The sequence below is a fragment of the Cyprinus carpio genome, chromosome B22, assembly GCF_018340385.1.
Source record: "Cyprinus carpio isolate SPL01 chromosome B22, ASM1834038v1, whole genome shotgun sequence".
Classification (NCBI taxonomy): Eukaryota; Metazoa; Chordata; class Actinopteri; order Cypriniformes; family Cyprinidae; genus Cyprinus; species Cyprinus carpio.
Genome location: NC_056618.1, coordinates 14324844 through 14338540, shown reverse-complemented (window position 1 = coordinate 14338540; position 13697 = coordinate 14324844). Strand labels below are relative to the sequence as shown.

At 38.5% G+C, this 13697-nt stretch overlaps 1 protein-coding gene across 39 annotated transcripts in view; it reads left to right on the top strand.

Moving 5' to 3' along the window:
* ptprsa (protein tyrosine phosphatase receptor type Sa) overlaps positions 1–13697 on the top strand; it is a 204921-nt gene that overhangs the window by 168551 nt on the left and 22673 nt on the right. For 23 of the 39 annotated variants that reach the window (XM_042749806.1, XM_042749804.1, XM_042749811.1 and 20 more), the window contains 3 exons: positions 4051–4098; positions 8120–8217; positions 11197–11320. In XM_042749806.1, coding sequence (XP_042605740.1) covers positions 4051–4098; positions 8120–8217; positions 11197–11320 — 270 coding nt within the window. The remainder of the gene's footprint in view (positions 1–4050; positions 4099–8119; positions 8218–11196; positions 11321–13697) is intronic. The other 16 variants (XM_042749833.1, XM_042749841.1, XM_042749824.1 and 13 more) reach the window with 1 other exon arrangement.

Here is a 13697-nt window from a genome sequence, read left to right as displayed (position 1 = left end):
TTGTTGATCACTAACATAATGATTTTAGTTCATGTTTAATAATATTTTTTATTTTAGCCGATACAGATAACTGGTAATTATTGTTTTATCTATCTGTCTATCTATCTATCTATCTATCTATCTATTAGCTGTACATTATTATAATATTAATCCTGAATTACAATGCTTACAATTACAAATGGCCAATAATTATCTCTGTGCTATTTTCATTCATTCATTCATTCATTCATTCATTCATTCAATCCTTTTGGCTGTATATGGTCATCAATATATTATGCATTCCTACTTATAATGCTAATTACAATATTAATTCTGAAATACAATGCTTAAAAAAACTGAAAACCACTAAATACAGATAACAGATGAATATGTCTATGCTGTTTTTTTCTTTCTTTTTTTCCATTGGCTGTATATGGTCACTAGTACATTATGCTAGTATAATTAGGGCCCAAGCCACTAAGGCGCAGGGTCCTCTTGTTCTTATAAGGTTTTTTTTTTTTGACTATCTGGGGCCTTAACATGCTCAAAATCTCTTGAAAATTGGCACACACGTTGTAATCTGTGGTTATTATGATGCCACAGAGGCTGGGACCCAGGCATGGCACACAGGTTCTACGGCACCCCCTGGAGCACAGTCAAAAAACTTGATGTATATCTCACACATACTTGCACATATTGATATGAAACTCAGTACACATATAGGTCTCATTGAGCTGAACAACTTCAACACAGCATGTCATTGGCTCTGCCCAACAGGAAGTTGGCTATTCAGGGCTGTGTAAAAAGCGCATGCTCTGGAATTTGATATACTCCTCCTAGGATTTCCAAACGATGGCCACCAAACTTGGTCAGCTGTCAGCATGACCTCAAGATATTGGAGATGCTAAATTCCGAAGGGATTTTTGGTATCTCGAACGGTTTGGCCGTGCCAAGGTGACGAAAATATAGCGAGAAATGAGAAATAGGATGTGTGTAACAACAGATGTGACTATTATGACTGAAAGTTATAGCGCCACCAAATGGCAGCAGGAAGTGTGTCATTTTCAAAATGCTTTGAAACGGCTGTGTCAAAACACGATCAGTCTGATCTCATTCTAAGGGTCCATTTACACGAACACGGCAGATGCAAAAACTGGGAAGGGATTACTGATATCTTAAATACTATAACTATGGCAACACATTAAATTTTAACATTTTTTTTCCTGTGTTTTTGAGGCAGATGTAGTGCTACCTTTTGACAAAAGTGAGCAGTTAGTTTTAGCAAAAAAAACCAAACATCATACACACTATATACAGACACCATAAAGCCAGCTACGACCATAGCGCAAACCTTTTGACAAAACTTGGTGGGTTAGTTTTTCCTACAGTCACCAAACTCGTTACATATATTGTTTTCATTAAGCCGGACAACTTTCTAATTTACAGTCATACATGGCTGTGAATTAATACATACTACTCGTATGAAAATCATGGAATTGTCAATATGACTGCAAAATATTGAGGAACTTAAATTGTGAACGGATTTAGGAAATCTTGAACGGTGTTGCCATGGCAATTTATTAAAAAGTAACAGTAAGTAAAACGAAACTGTAATTGTCTTATATTTTTTTAAAGTACATTATCCAGACTCTTCAAACTTTTTACTTATGGAGAGCATCCATTTACACGACAATTTTTTCAGCCAAAAACACTAAAAACTTTATACGCTTTTCCCCTTCTCGTCTGATCTCATTCTAAGGGTCCATTTACACGACAATTTTTTCAGCCAAAAACGGTAAACTTTTTATGCGTTTTGCCTGTTCGTTTACACAACAAGGACGTTTTAGCATATTTTTGAAAATGGGTTTCAAAGTGCAAGTTTATGAAAATGCCACCGTTATCATTTCCGTGTAAACACCCAATACGGGAATCTTTACAAATCTCTTACATCATTTTCATGAATAACACGTCAAATTTAAAGTCAATATTTTTTTTGTTTTGTTTTTTGAAGTACGTGTCGATTTTAAAGGCAAGCGCGAACAAACATACAGAACAATGGCGGAGTACATGGTACTGTTGTTGCTTCTCAAGAGTTTGCCTACGCTTCTTCAGCAAAGTGTGGATTTACTTCACCAAAATTAAAAACCAACAGCAGAGACACATCATATACAACATATAATCATCTCTTGTCTATGGGTACTGTTTACTACCTTGGTGACAGCACCAACTACTGGCCTAGCATACGTAATACAGCGTTTTTGGCCGTTTTCGCAGATATTTCTAAAAGGGGAATCGTTTTGAAAATGTTATCATGTATACGTAAAACTTAAAAAAGGGAAAAACTTTTCAGTTTTTGACTACATCATTGTCGTGTAAAAGCAGCCTACCTCTGTGTGTGTGGGGGGAGGGGGAGGGTGTGTGTGTGTGTGTGTGTGTGTGTGTGTGTTGAGTGGGTGGTTGGGTGTGTGTGTGTATGAGAAAGAGAGAGAGAATTTTTGAGAATTTATAACACCTTTATTAGATACAAAAGCTCTAAAAAAAAAAAAACTAAAAAAAAAACATTACGAACACTTAATTACATTATCCCATAATCTCAGCAAAAGACAATACATCATTATCAACCCAACACAGCAAGTTTTCTACACTCCAAATGTTCTCAAAATTTTTCACCTTCTTCAGAGATAGATAAAAAATAAAATCATGCCTTATTCTTGCTTTTATGAGCACTTTAAAAACCAATTCAACTACACCGTTTGAGTCATAAAGAATCTTGTATCTTGTGTGTGTGTGTGAGAGAGAGATATGCTTATAGATAATTAAACGTTTTGGTGCATTAACTAAGATAAACTAAAATTGAACTATATATATATATGTGTGTATATATATATATACATATATATATATATATATATATAGTTCAATTTTAGTTTATCTTGCACTTAATATTGCACTTAATATTAGTTAATAAAATGTTCATCTTAGTTCATAGTACATTAATGTTAACAGATAATATACATTTTAATTAATAATGTATTAGTAATTTTTTTACTTAATATTAACTACATTTCATAAATGCTATTTAAATATTATTCATGTTAATTGATATAGTTAGTGTTAACAAAAGAAACTGTATTGTAAGGGTCAACAAAGTTTTATATATTGTTCTCTCTCTCTCTCTCTGTGTGTGTGTGTGTGTGTGTGTGTGTGTGTGTGTGTGTGTTTCACACTCTTCATGTTAAAGTGTAACCCTTTCATTGCTGTTAGCCTTAAAACCAGACTGCCAGAGGGTTACTGTAAATTTATGTGCCCACTGTGCACAACAAAAGTAATTCTAAATTTATTGTAATTTAAAACATTATTTTTTTTATTGCTTTTTAATTTATAATTTTATAGAAAACTCCTAATTACAATGCGATTTCAAACCTGATCTGCTCGCTAGCGTGTTAATCTGCGCGTCTGCATAGGTGTCATGTGCCTAAAGTCATCACAGATGGTTCAGACCTCGACAACAGAAGCTAAAGACACTCCTCATGCGCTATCGCTCCAGACAGCTGGACAGACGTTGAGCCGCTAAACTCTGACCGTATGTCGTTTTACCGCTTGATCGGCGCCGCCATCTGATATTTTGAGGATTTGTTCTTTAAAAAACTAGCGTGGAGTTTGCCGTAAAGACACGTTATAAACAGTATCTGCAGCGGTTCATGTATGTCGACTGTGATGTTGGACAAAGGACGGCTGATGTGTGAGCAAGTGTCCTACTTTCAGCATCTGACAGACTGCTTGGCGTCAGATCCAACGGCGAGGACCCTCACGAGGATTACCGCCTTCATTCAAAGCAGGGGGTGGTCCGTTCTCCTGCCTGGTTAAAAATGCACAATATAGTCTGAAAAATTAATTGGAAGGAGAAAATGCATAAAGGAGAAGTTCTTTTCTGCTTATTAATTCCCTTGCATTTATCTTGTTTTTCCCATTTCGTTCAGTCCATTTCAAGATTTTGTTCTCAACTAATTATCAGTACATTCAAAGAGGGATGCTTTTATTTTATTTTTTGCTGTTTGCTGTTTTTCACAGATTCGGGTCTAAGCAGTCCTGTCAGTGAAGCCGGTTTTGACTATGAAAGTTAGTGCTTGCATCTCGCACTGAGCTTTGGTGTTTTCTTATCTTTTTTTAATGCGTCTGCCCCACATCCGGAATAATGGGTTGTGTTTTCCGACTACATTTGCATATGACTTTTTTTTCCTCCCTCACAAACTGCCGGATCTGCGCTAATTTTCACTCCCGTAACCCTGGGAAAGTTAAAAGGAGTCGTAATTCAAATGAAACCTAAAACTACATCTCATTAGCAATTGCTTTTCCAATACGAGATGCATTATGTTGGATAAAATCAAGTATATAATCCTATCTTTTGCTTTTTTTGCATAAAAAGACATCATGTTAGCCAATATATAAAAACAAAACAAGTCAAATAAACTTTTTATGCTTTTAATGTAACCTGACCATATTTAAATGAAAGTGAAATAAAAACATTTTATAATTATAATTAATGAATATATTATCACTTAAGTTAATAAATAATTATGTTGATAATATTATCATTTGTATTATTCTTATATGCAATTTACTTTTTTTTTCAGTTTTTTTATTCTAAATCATTATCACAAACATAATGATTTCTATTAATGCTTAAAATTATTTTTGCCTATCTATAGTCTTATTATTGATAGCTTTAATTTCTACAAATAGATACACCAAATACATTACAAATTGAAGCAAACAATGCGAGTGATTGTCCTAGACATTTGTTCTGCATTATGCAGAGAAGTTAAAATACAAATGCGGTTAACTCTTTCATCTTAATTATGACTGCTTTTAACTTTCATTCGTAACACAGCTTTTAATTTTTCCTTTTAAATTCGTTTTTTTTTTATACTTCTGCTTGTCGATTGCTTTGTTCTCACAGGCTGTTGGCTGAACACTATTAATCCACAGTAAAAGCAGCTGATCATGTAGAGACGGCTCTGCGGTATGATTTTTACACAAGTCTCCACACATTCCAGCATCCGGTCTGTTCAGACCCACATTCATCTCTCCACCGATGGGGTCGTTCTGCAGGCGGAGATTACGAGCAGAATTAATTAAACCTTCTGCAAACAATAGTCCGACATTTGATATATCCCTCCTGCCCCCCAGTGAGGCAGAGGAAAGAGAAACACGACTCCCTTTTTTTCTTGTTTTTATGGGGAAATATACTGTGCGCTTTTCCTTTTATATGTAAATGAACAATCGCATAAAATCGTTTCGCGAACAGCAGCAGCGGATATCAAAAGAATTTGTTATTTGCATCACCTGTCAAGCGCAAATAAGAGACTGAAAATATGTAATTAGACAGTTTGCATCTCTCGCGCTTACTGATCTTGGGCTTGATTGCAGGGGATAAAAAGATTCCACGGTGGAGAGAGAGAGACACAGAAAGCTTGGCAGTGAGAACAGATAGGAAATGAACAGCAACAAGAATTTGTCCTTGAAAGAGTTTATATCTGATTGGACCTTGACTATTTAGTGTCTTTTGCATAAATACTTGAAATTGAATGTAGTTAATTATAAGAAACAGATAAGGTCATGCACGCAAAGCCACTTTTGTAACATGTATTTAGTGCTTTCATCTCTTACAAAAACCTAATGTCTTCAATAATCAGTAAATATCAATGTCCAGTTTTAATTATTTGACAAAGTTGACTGTGAAAGTATAAAAAAACAAAAAAGAAAAAGTAATCTGCAGAGGTTAAAAACGTTTTTTTGCACCCCGATCGGATTAAATGTAATTGTTTCTTACATCTTGTGGGGAGATCGTTCCTGAGAACAAACAAATAACAGCTAATTTATGAAATGGAAAAACGGGGCACGAGTAATTGTTGTTGACACGGAGCAAAGTTGAGGAATACGTTGACATTGGAAAGTGCTAATCTTCCGAGTTTCTTGGGTTGCGATTGGCTTTAGATGGCCTTTCTCATTGCATCATGGAGGTTGTTGGCGTTTAGCATGCAGGTCTGATCTCAGGTTGTTTGCCAAAGTTACCCTTTGGATCTTCTTCGAGAGTGCTTTGGCATAAATTACCTTGGTTTACCTTAAGGCGAGTCTAGAAAAAGAGAGTGGCCAGGCTGATGAGAATAACATTTGTGGAGTTAGAAAAGTGTTAGTGTCCAGATAGTGGGTGAGGAAAAATTGTTATTAGCATAGCTTTGTTTTGCATGAAAGTCTGAAAGCTAACAGCTAGAACTTTTTCAGGGCATCTTGAGTGGTGAGTGGCATTTGCTAGCAAGTGCACTTTCTCAATCAAACCCAAACCATTTGCGACGTACAACATTACAAAAAAAAAAAATGGAAGTGAAATTGAGAATGGCTAATGTGATTATGCAGATTATCCATGCTTAATTAAATCACAGTAACTCTTCAAGGAAGATGTCAACGTTTATCCAACTTTTGACCTCATGCTGAAGAAAGTTCAATGCCTTCTATAAAAACTTTGGTGACTATTTTAGGAAGAGCTATGTCTGTTTTCTTCCATAATCCATTACTAATTCATAACTGGATTAATTCCACAGCGAGAGGCCTAGGAAGTTTTCGGTCTGAGCAAACAGCAAAACTAGTGCTTGTTTGAGGAAAGGTCTTGTAGGTTGTTGCAGAGATAACAAGGGCGACTGCTTCCGTGACACGCTTGCTTAGCTTTGGCTGAACTGAAGCAGAGAACACGGCACTTCACTTTGCATCGGTACCATCGGGTCATCCTTACCCAGGCCAGAACTCTCGAATAGACCCTCTACCTTACCCTGATTGCCCCCATCATCTCCCCTCCACCTCAAGAGCTTTATTTCCCATTGTAGCGCAAATGAAGGATTGCATAAGGAAATTATTGCAAGCTTCTGCCAAAAGGAAATCTGTTAGAAATATTAAAGCTAGAGGTTTACTCCAGGGAAAGGCAATATTGTATTTTTCTACCTCTGGCTCACTCGTATTTTTCGTGTTTAGTGTGGAAGCATCCCCCCCCCCCCCCCCCCCCACCCTCAAGAACAGCAAGAACAAGAACACAAAGTCCATATATTGGTTGCATGCTAGACGACATGCAGATAAGTCTATTTATAAGGCCTAGCATAAAATGCAACACAGAAGCTTGTGTCCTTTCATGCTCAAATCTATGGCAAACAGTCCTCGAATGCCGGAATGGGGTTACGGTTAGGTAAAGTTTTTAGTGATCTTAGAAGTTTCTAGTGGTCCTGAAGACCTTGATTAGCTGGTTCAGATGAGTTAAATTTGGAATTAAGCTAGGTAGATGGCCCACCAGGATCAGGATTAGACACGCTTTGTTTAGGGTAACATAGGGTTAACCCTACAGGATACCAACAAGGATACCATTCCGCTATTCCAGATGCAATGTATATAGCTTCAATCTTGTGTGCTTTTGGCCTTTTGTCTAGCCTTGGTGGAAAAGAAGTTTTCAGATTTTGCATTTGATTAAATCTATTACATTTCAGCTCTGCAGACATGAACGTATTTCTCAAGGGCAGATCTTGGGGGTTGTTTCAATTTATTGTTCCTGTGACTCAGTTTGAAAGGAGATTTGTTTGGTTTTACGAAGGCAACCAAGCGCATTTTTCCCCTTGTCTTAGCCTGCTGAGGACAGACGTATGGTTTGTCTTACCAACCAAGTATATGAAGTGTCCTCCTGTTTGTCGTTTTAAGCTACAGCTGGGTGAGAAAGGAGAAATTTCATACTGCAAAGCTATTATGAACCATTTGACCTGCTATCATTTTTGTAATTGGTCTGGGGTTTTTGTAGCACCTTAGCAATCGTCCTCAGGTCTTTTCCTTCATATTGTCTGTATAAATGCAGCTGGTTTTTCTGTATTAGGACGATCCTGATTGGTCCAATTGATTATGTAGAGCTCTGGCCTGGTCACACTGTCTCTAACATCACCCACTGTTCCTCACTCCAGTCCCCACCTCATTGTCTAACCTGCTTGGGTGTCTTCCCCTACCCCAGTCCAGTTTTCTCCACCATCTTTTGGGATTTGTTTTCTAACTGTCTTTCTTGGCCCCGTTGGTCTTTCTGACCTTATATTTCTGTCTCCTGATTGGTGCACAGGTATGATGAACCACCCTCCTATACCCATCTCTGAGCTAGCCGAGCACACGGAGCTACTGAAGGCCAACGACAACCTGAAGCTCTCCCAGGAGTATGAGGTACTGCATGGTATACCATTTTTTGTTACGAAGAGGATTGTTACCCATTTCAAAAGACGTTGCACTTACATAAAGTGGGTTTTCTTGCTAAACAAAAGCCAGTGAATTGTTTTTACCGTTTGCATGGCAGTTACTCACGTGCCACAGGGTTTTGCAGAAGGCGCTGATGTCTTGGATTGGAGTGCTGGGCTCGTAAATGTAGCGGCTGCTGATTAGCCTTCGCTATTGCTGAATCAGCCTTCATTTGCATAGAGCAAATGTCGTCGTCCATCTTAAATTACAGCTTGCTACGGCAGCACCGCAATCAACACCCCCAGGGCTTAATGCCATCTTAAATGGCTCCCAGCGTGAGCCAGACCTGATATCTCTCAGCAGGAACATGGGCACGCTTGAGTTGAGCCAACCCACTATCATTTTTGGGACATTGGTTTAGCATATAGATTAGCTTTAGCTGCATATGCTAACCAAATGACAAACGTCATTCATAAGCAGCTAAGCCTGAGTAGTAGATTGTAGAATAGGTCATTTCTGATCTCATCCATCTGCAAAAAGGGAGTAAACAATGGTGTGATCTGGTAAAGTCACCTTCTACCAGATATTAGTTGATTGTTTGAGTTACAAAAAAAACATTTTTTAAAAAAAAATATCTGCTATGGCTTTGTAAATAAGTCATTCTGCGAGGAAGGTGTTTGGGAACTGCTGCTCTAGAAGAAAAAATTAGAATGAATGTATTCCTGGTGCGTTAGCATGCTAAAAATAGGTGCTAAATCACTGGCTGCATTTCAATTACCCTTCGAATTGCACAAATTGAAATTGCAAATTGAAAATACATCTAATGGAAACGCATCGATTTTGCAAAAACTTTCGCCCATATATCGAAAAAAAGTTTTTACGCTTGCATGAGGTGGATTTTTTAGCCAATTCAAAAACAGAATATTTAGCAAAACTGCAATGTAAATGTTTTTTTTTCACATTTTCAGGTCGCATGGCATACGTAAAAAGTCATATGATCATTCTTCAACGTATTATAACCTCCAAGAAACACTTCATACATGGCCGATCTCAAGTATAAGGCGTTTTCCTTTCCATTAATGTTCGGATAACCCCTTAGTTACACTGCATTATGGCTCTGGCCACTGGAGCTGATCGCAGCCACTTAATGGTTAATGCTTATGTTTATACCAACTGCACCACAGCACATTTCAGAAGCATCCCAGAATCTCTGTGCTGCTTCTGTAAAGATATACGCTTACGCCTCCTTCAATTAAATATAATGGCTAGTGCAGTGGCTGCGATAGACATAACCCTACCAAAATCCGTAGCCATGACTTATTGCGCTGAGCTCTTGTCATATTATCACAACTATTCAGTGTTTTCCAGCATATAATGCTTATTTTAGGTTTCAAACCTTATTTTAGGTTAATCCTTAAAAATATAATCTGACGCGTGTTTTATTGATATCATGTACAGACTGTGTATAAAGTTTACTCTGCTCTTCTCCCAGTTTCCCGAAGACTTACGTTAACATATTTTGGGAGGAGAGGATGAATTTATGTTGTAAATCCAACAGCTCAGCTTCAGTGTGAACTAACATGGCGGCGCCCATCACCCGCTATAGATCAACTAAACGGTCATTATAAAAGTGTTTAAACTACCAAATACATTTACATGCACATATTTCAGAATCAGAATATCAGCAATTTCATAATATAGTGAACGCGTTTGTGAATATTTTGAATAAAAAAGAAAAAACTAAATAAAAGCGATCTATGTGTCATACAGAGCTATTGTGGCTGCGTTGTATCACATGACAAGCATGACGCCTCAGCGTGGAAACAATAAGGCGATACATTCTAAAATAATGGTTGCCTAAAAAAACCCACACTGGGGGCTCAAATATTGCTAAAGTTTTGTGCAAATCTGTAATGGAAAGTAGCTTGTGAGTGATGTCTATGGAAAACTGGGCTAGAGAAGAGAAAAAAACATGTTAGAGATGGAAGCTGATTTGAAGCAGAAAAAGATGCTTGGTGCAAAGGGTTTTGTCAGATATGAGGATGTGGGTTGGGAGATATGCAAAAACATGATGTGGATTACCAAACTCCAGATTAAATCATCATGCTTCCATCCATACGTGATCCATTAGATCACTGCACAGTGTGGCATTTGGCTTGGAGGAGAACCAAACCAATCCAAGCTGTGCGTGTTGAAACCCATGGGCGGTTTGCAGGGTAGATGATAAGAGAGACGGGTTCAAGAGCACGGACAACCTGTGGAGGATCCGTGTTCTGTTATTTGTGCCTGTAATCATCACAGGGTAAACAGCTACATCAAATCCCTCATTGTGGGTTGTTTAGTCCTAGTTTCAGCATGCAGAGACGGTCGCCTAAATGAAAACATCCCTCAAGCTAGAAGAGCTGGGACTGAGCCATTGCCCGAGAACAGGCTCGGAATCATAATGGAATACTAAATTACCCCGACAGGGGAATAGAATATTTATTCAGAAATTCTCATATTGGGAACGTGGCGGCATTTATCTTGCTGGCGTCAGATAATTCACCCCCTCACAGGAAGGAACAGACTCTTTTATCAGCGTTTCCTTTGCTATTATTCACTGTCCACGACAAAGCTACCTGGCCGAATGCTGGTGAATATTTAAACGATACCAGACGGCTTTTAATTACACTTTAATGTGCGGCTGTGATTGCGGCAGGAGGACTTTTATCTTGTTGCTAATGTTTATCCAGGCTGCTTTGTGAAGGATCCTCATTTCTTTATTTTCCCTAAGTTTTAGTCCTCCCAGGCCCCATGGCCTCACTCAACCCTGCCTTTCTGAGTGTTGAACTTTCTGTTTCTCCACCTTCTTCTGATGTTATAGCGGATGCAAACTCACTCCCTTCTCGTATTAGTATTCGTGCCAGCGATGCTGAGGGATTGGGAAAAGCCCTAAGGGTTGCTTCACTCCGTTTTCTCTTTCCACAGTCCATCGATCCGGGTCAGCAGTTCACCTGGGAGCATTCCAACCTGGAGGTCAACAAACCCAAGAACCGCTACGCCAACGTCATCGCCTACGACCACTCCCGCGTAATCCTGGCACCCATCGAAGGTTGGGCAGAACTGCGCACACACTGATTCTTTGAAAGAAAAGCACTGCATCTGAAGGTTCCAGAATGACTGAACTTTGTTGTCGCCCACAGATGTGTCTGGCTGTTTATTTGAGAAATTTATTTCAGTGCAAAGTCTAAAATCCTTCCAAAGAACCTGATAGATCTAGGATGTGCATTTGGGAGATCGCCATCCATTTTCATGTCTTTATTTCTGTGTTTTATAGTGTTTATCCGTATAAATCAATTGGCTTTCTTCCCTTCCCATGCAGTTTTATCATCTGCTTGTGCACGTACAGGAAACAAGAGTCCGATAATTCCCAAGCAGCCAAAATTAAACTCAAATGGTATAGTGCACCGCCATATCCATATATGCGAGTGTCTTTGGTTGAGGTATAGAAGCTGTCAAGCTTTTGGAAGGAACAGTGGAAAATCGGCAGAGATTCTGCTGTAATGTTGGTAAAACGCCCATCTTTTTTTCCATCCAAAGCCGACAGTCAATCCTCAATGCTCCTTTGTGCTGTTTACATTCATGCCCCCCCCTCCCAGGTTCCCTTCCTTGTCGTCGCATCACCTTGATCTTCACCACAGTTCACCACAACCCAATTTAGATGAGCAATAATGTGGCGTAACAGAATCATCACAAAGACAGCGCCCATAAATGCATAAATTAATCAAGTTCGAAATTTCCATTTTACAGTGCAGTGATTTTGCCATTAGACACAGCGGTGGAACAATTCGTGCAGGCAGCCGTGCTCTGTTCACTTAGCTATGACTAAAGCGAAACAATCCTGCGATCACTTTGTGAGACGGAAAAGAGACTTTTAATGGCATTCTTTTTTCCCCCTGATTGCTAATTTTGCCTTTTTCTCCAACGTAGCGGGGGCTAGAAAATGAGCACGGCCAAGTGTTTCATTGTTCGTTGTTAAAGCACGAAAACAACAATTTAGCACCACGGGCCTGTGTTTGTGATTGGAGCTTTTGTGTTGGATAAACTGTACAATTAAATATGCCTCTCATAGGTTATTTACCAGAGGTCTGAAGTGAGCGCAGACCCCGAGTGTAATTACAAGTGACTTGTTTCAGAGAATTAATGGCACTTGCTCCTACTGGGGGATTTGAACAAACCCCTATCCTTAAGTGTTGAACTTTGATGCATAATTTGTCCCTCGCTGTTTGTGCTACGTACACGAATGACACATGAAATCATGCAGTTTGTTGAAGAGAGGCATTCAGATGTGTGGTGGGTGATGAAATTATGTTAGATTTACTCTAGACTTATTCTGAAGGAGAATAGCTTGTAAAGCTGTCATTTTCAGCATTATTACCTCCAGTCATCAGTGTCACACGATCCTTCAGAAATCATTCTAACATGCTGATTTATAAGCAATTTTGGAAACAGTTGTGCTGCTTAATACTTTTTGGGAACTGTGATACTTTTTTATGGATTCTTTGATAAATTAAAAGTTCAAAAGGACAGCATTTAACATAGAATTTTGTGTAACAGTATACAATATTATTCAGTATTTTTTTTTTTAAGAAATTAATATTTTATTCAGCAAGGATGTTTAAATTAAATGGATAAAAAGTGATAGTAAAGACTTCTATTTTGAATAAATGCTGTTCTTTTTAACTTTTTTATTCATCAAAGAATCAAAGATATATATATATATATAATGATTTTAAATCATTTTTAAAAATCATGTAAATCTTCTTTAAAATAATATATATAAAGTGTCTTGTAATTCATCTATACATTTCTTTTTCACTTCCTGTAACTGCCTTAAATTGCCTCTATTATTATGAGAATTATGAGAATTACATGTTGCTACTTAGACCAAAACTAAATACCTTTAAGGTCCAGATCCAGACCCAGAACTAACCCTAAAGACCATAAGATGCCTATTTCGAGGGTCTCAAGTCCTAGACCACAAGATCGTTACCTCAAGCAGTGGCACACAAGGGCTTTACTTCTGTTCCCGCCGCCTCACCGATCCTGAGCTTAGGCAGGAGAATGTTTGGCTGCTTTATGGGAGATTTACTGCGGGCCGCCCAGAGCGATGGCAGAAAGAGAGCGAGACGGGGTCCGGCGTGGGTTCTGCTCACTGATTTACTCCTAGTCCAGCCTAATTCCATCGTATAGCATCTGGTCCTAAATCAGCTGTGGTGGATGCTGTTGGCCGGCCCTCAGAGAGCTAGACAAGGCTGAAAAAGCTGGAAGGAAGTGAGAAAGAGCTGGGAAGGGGCTCGATGGCTTTTCTTTCATGGGGATTATTTTCTATGATGGATATCTGTCACAAGCTCTGCAATAGCCTCTTACCAGACTGTGACTGTATATCATGTTATTGGAGCTGCAAGTTTTTCACAAGTTAAGAGACT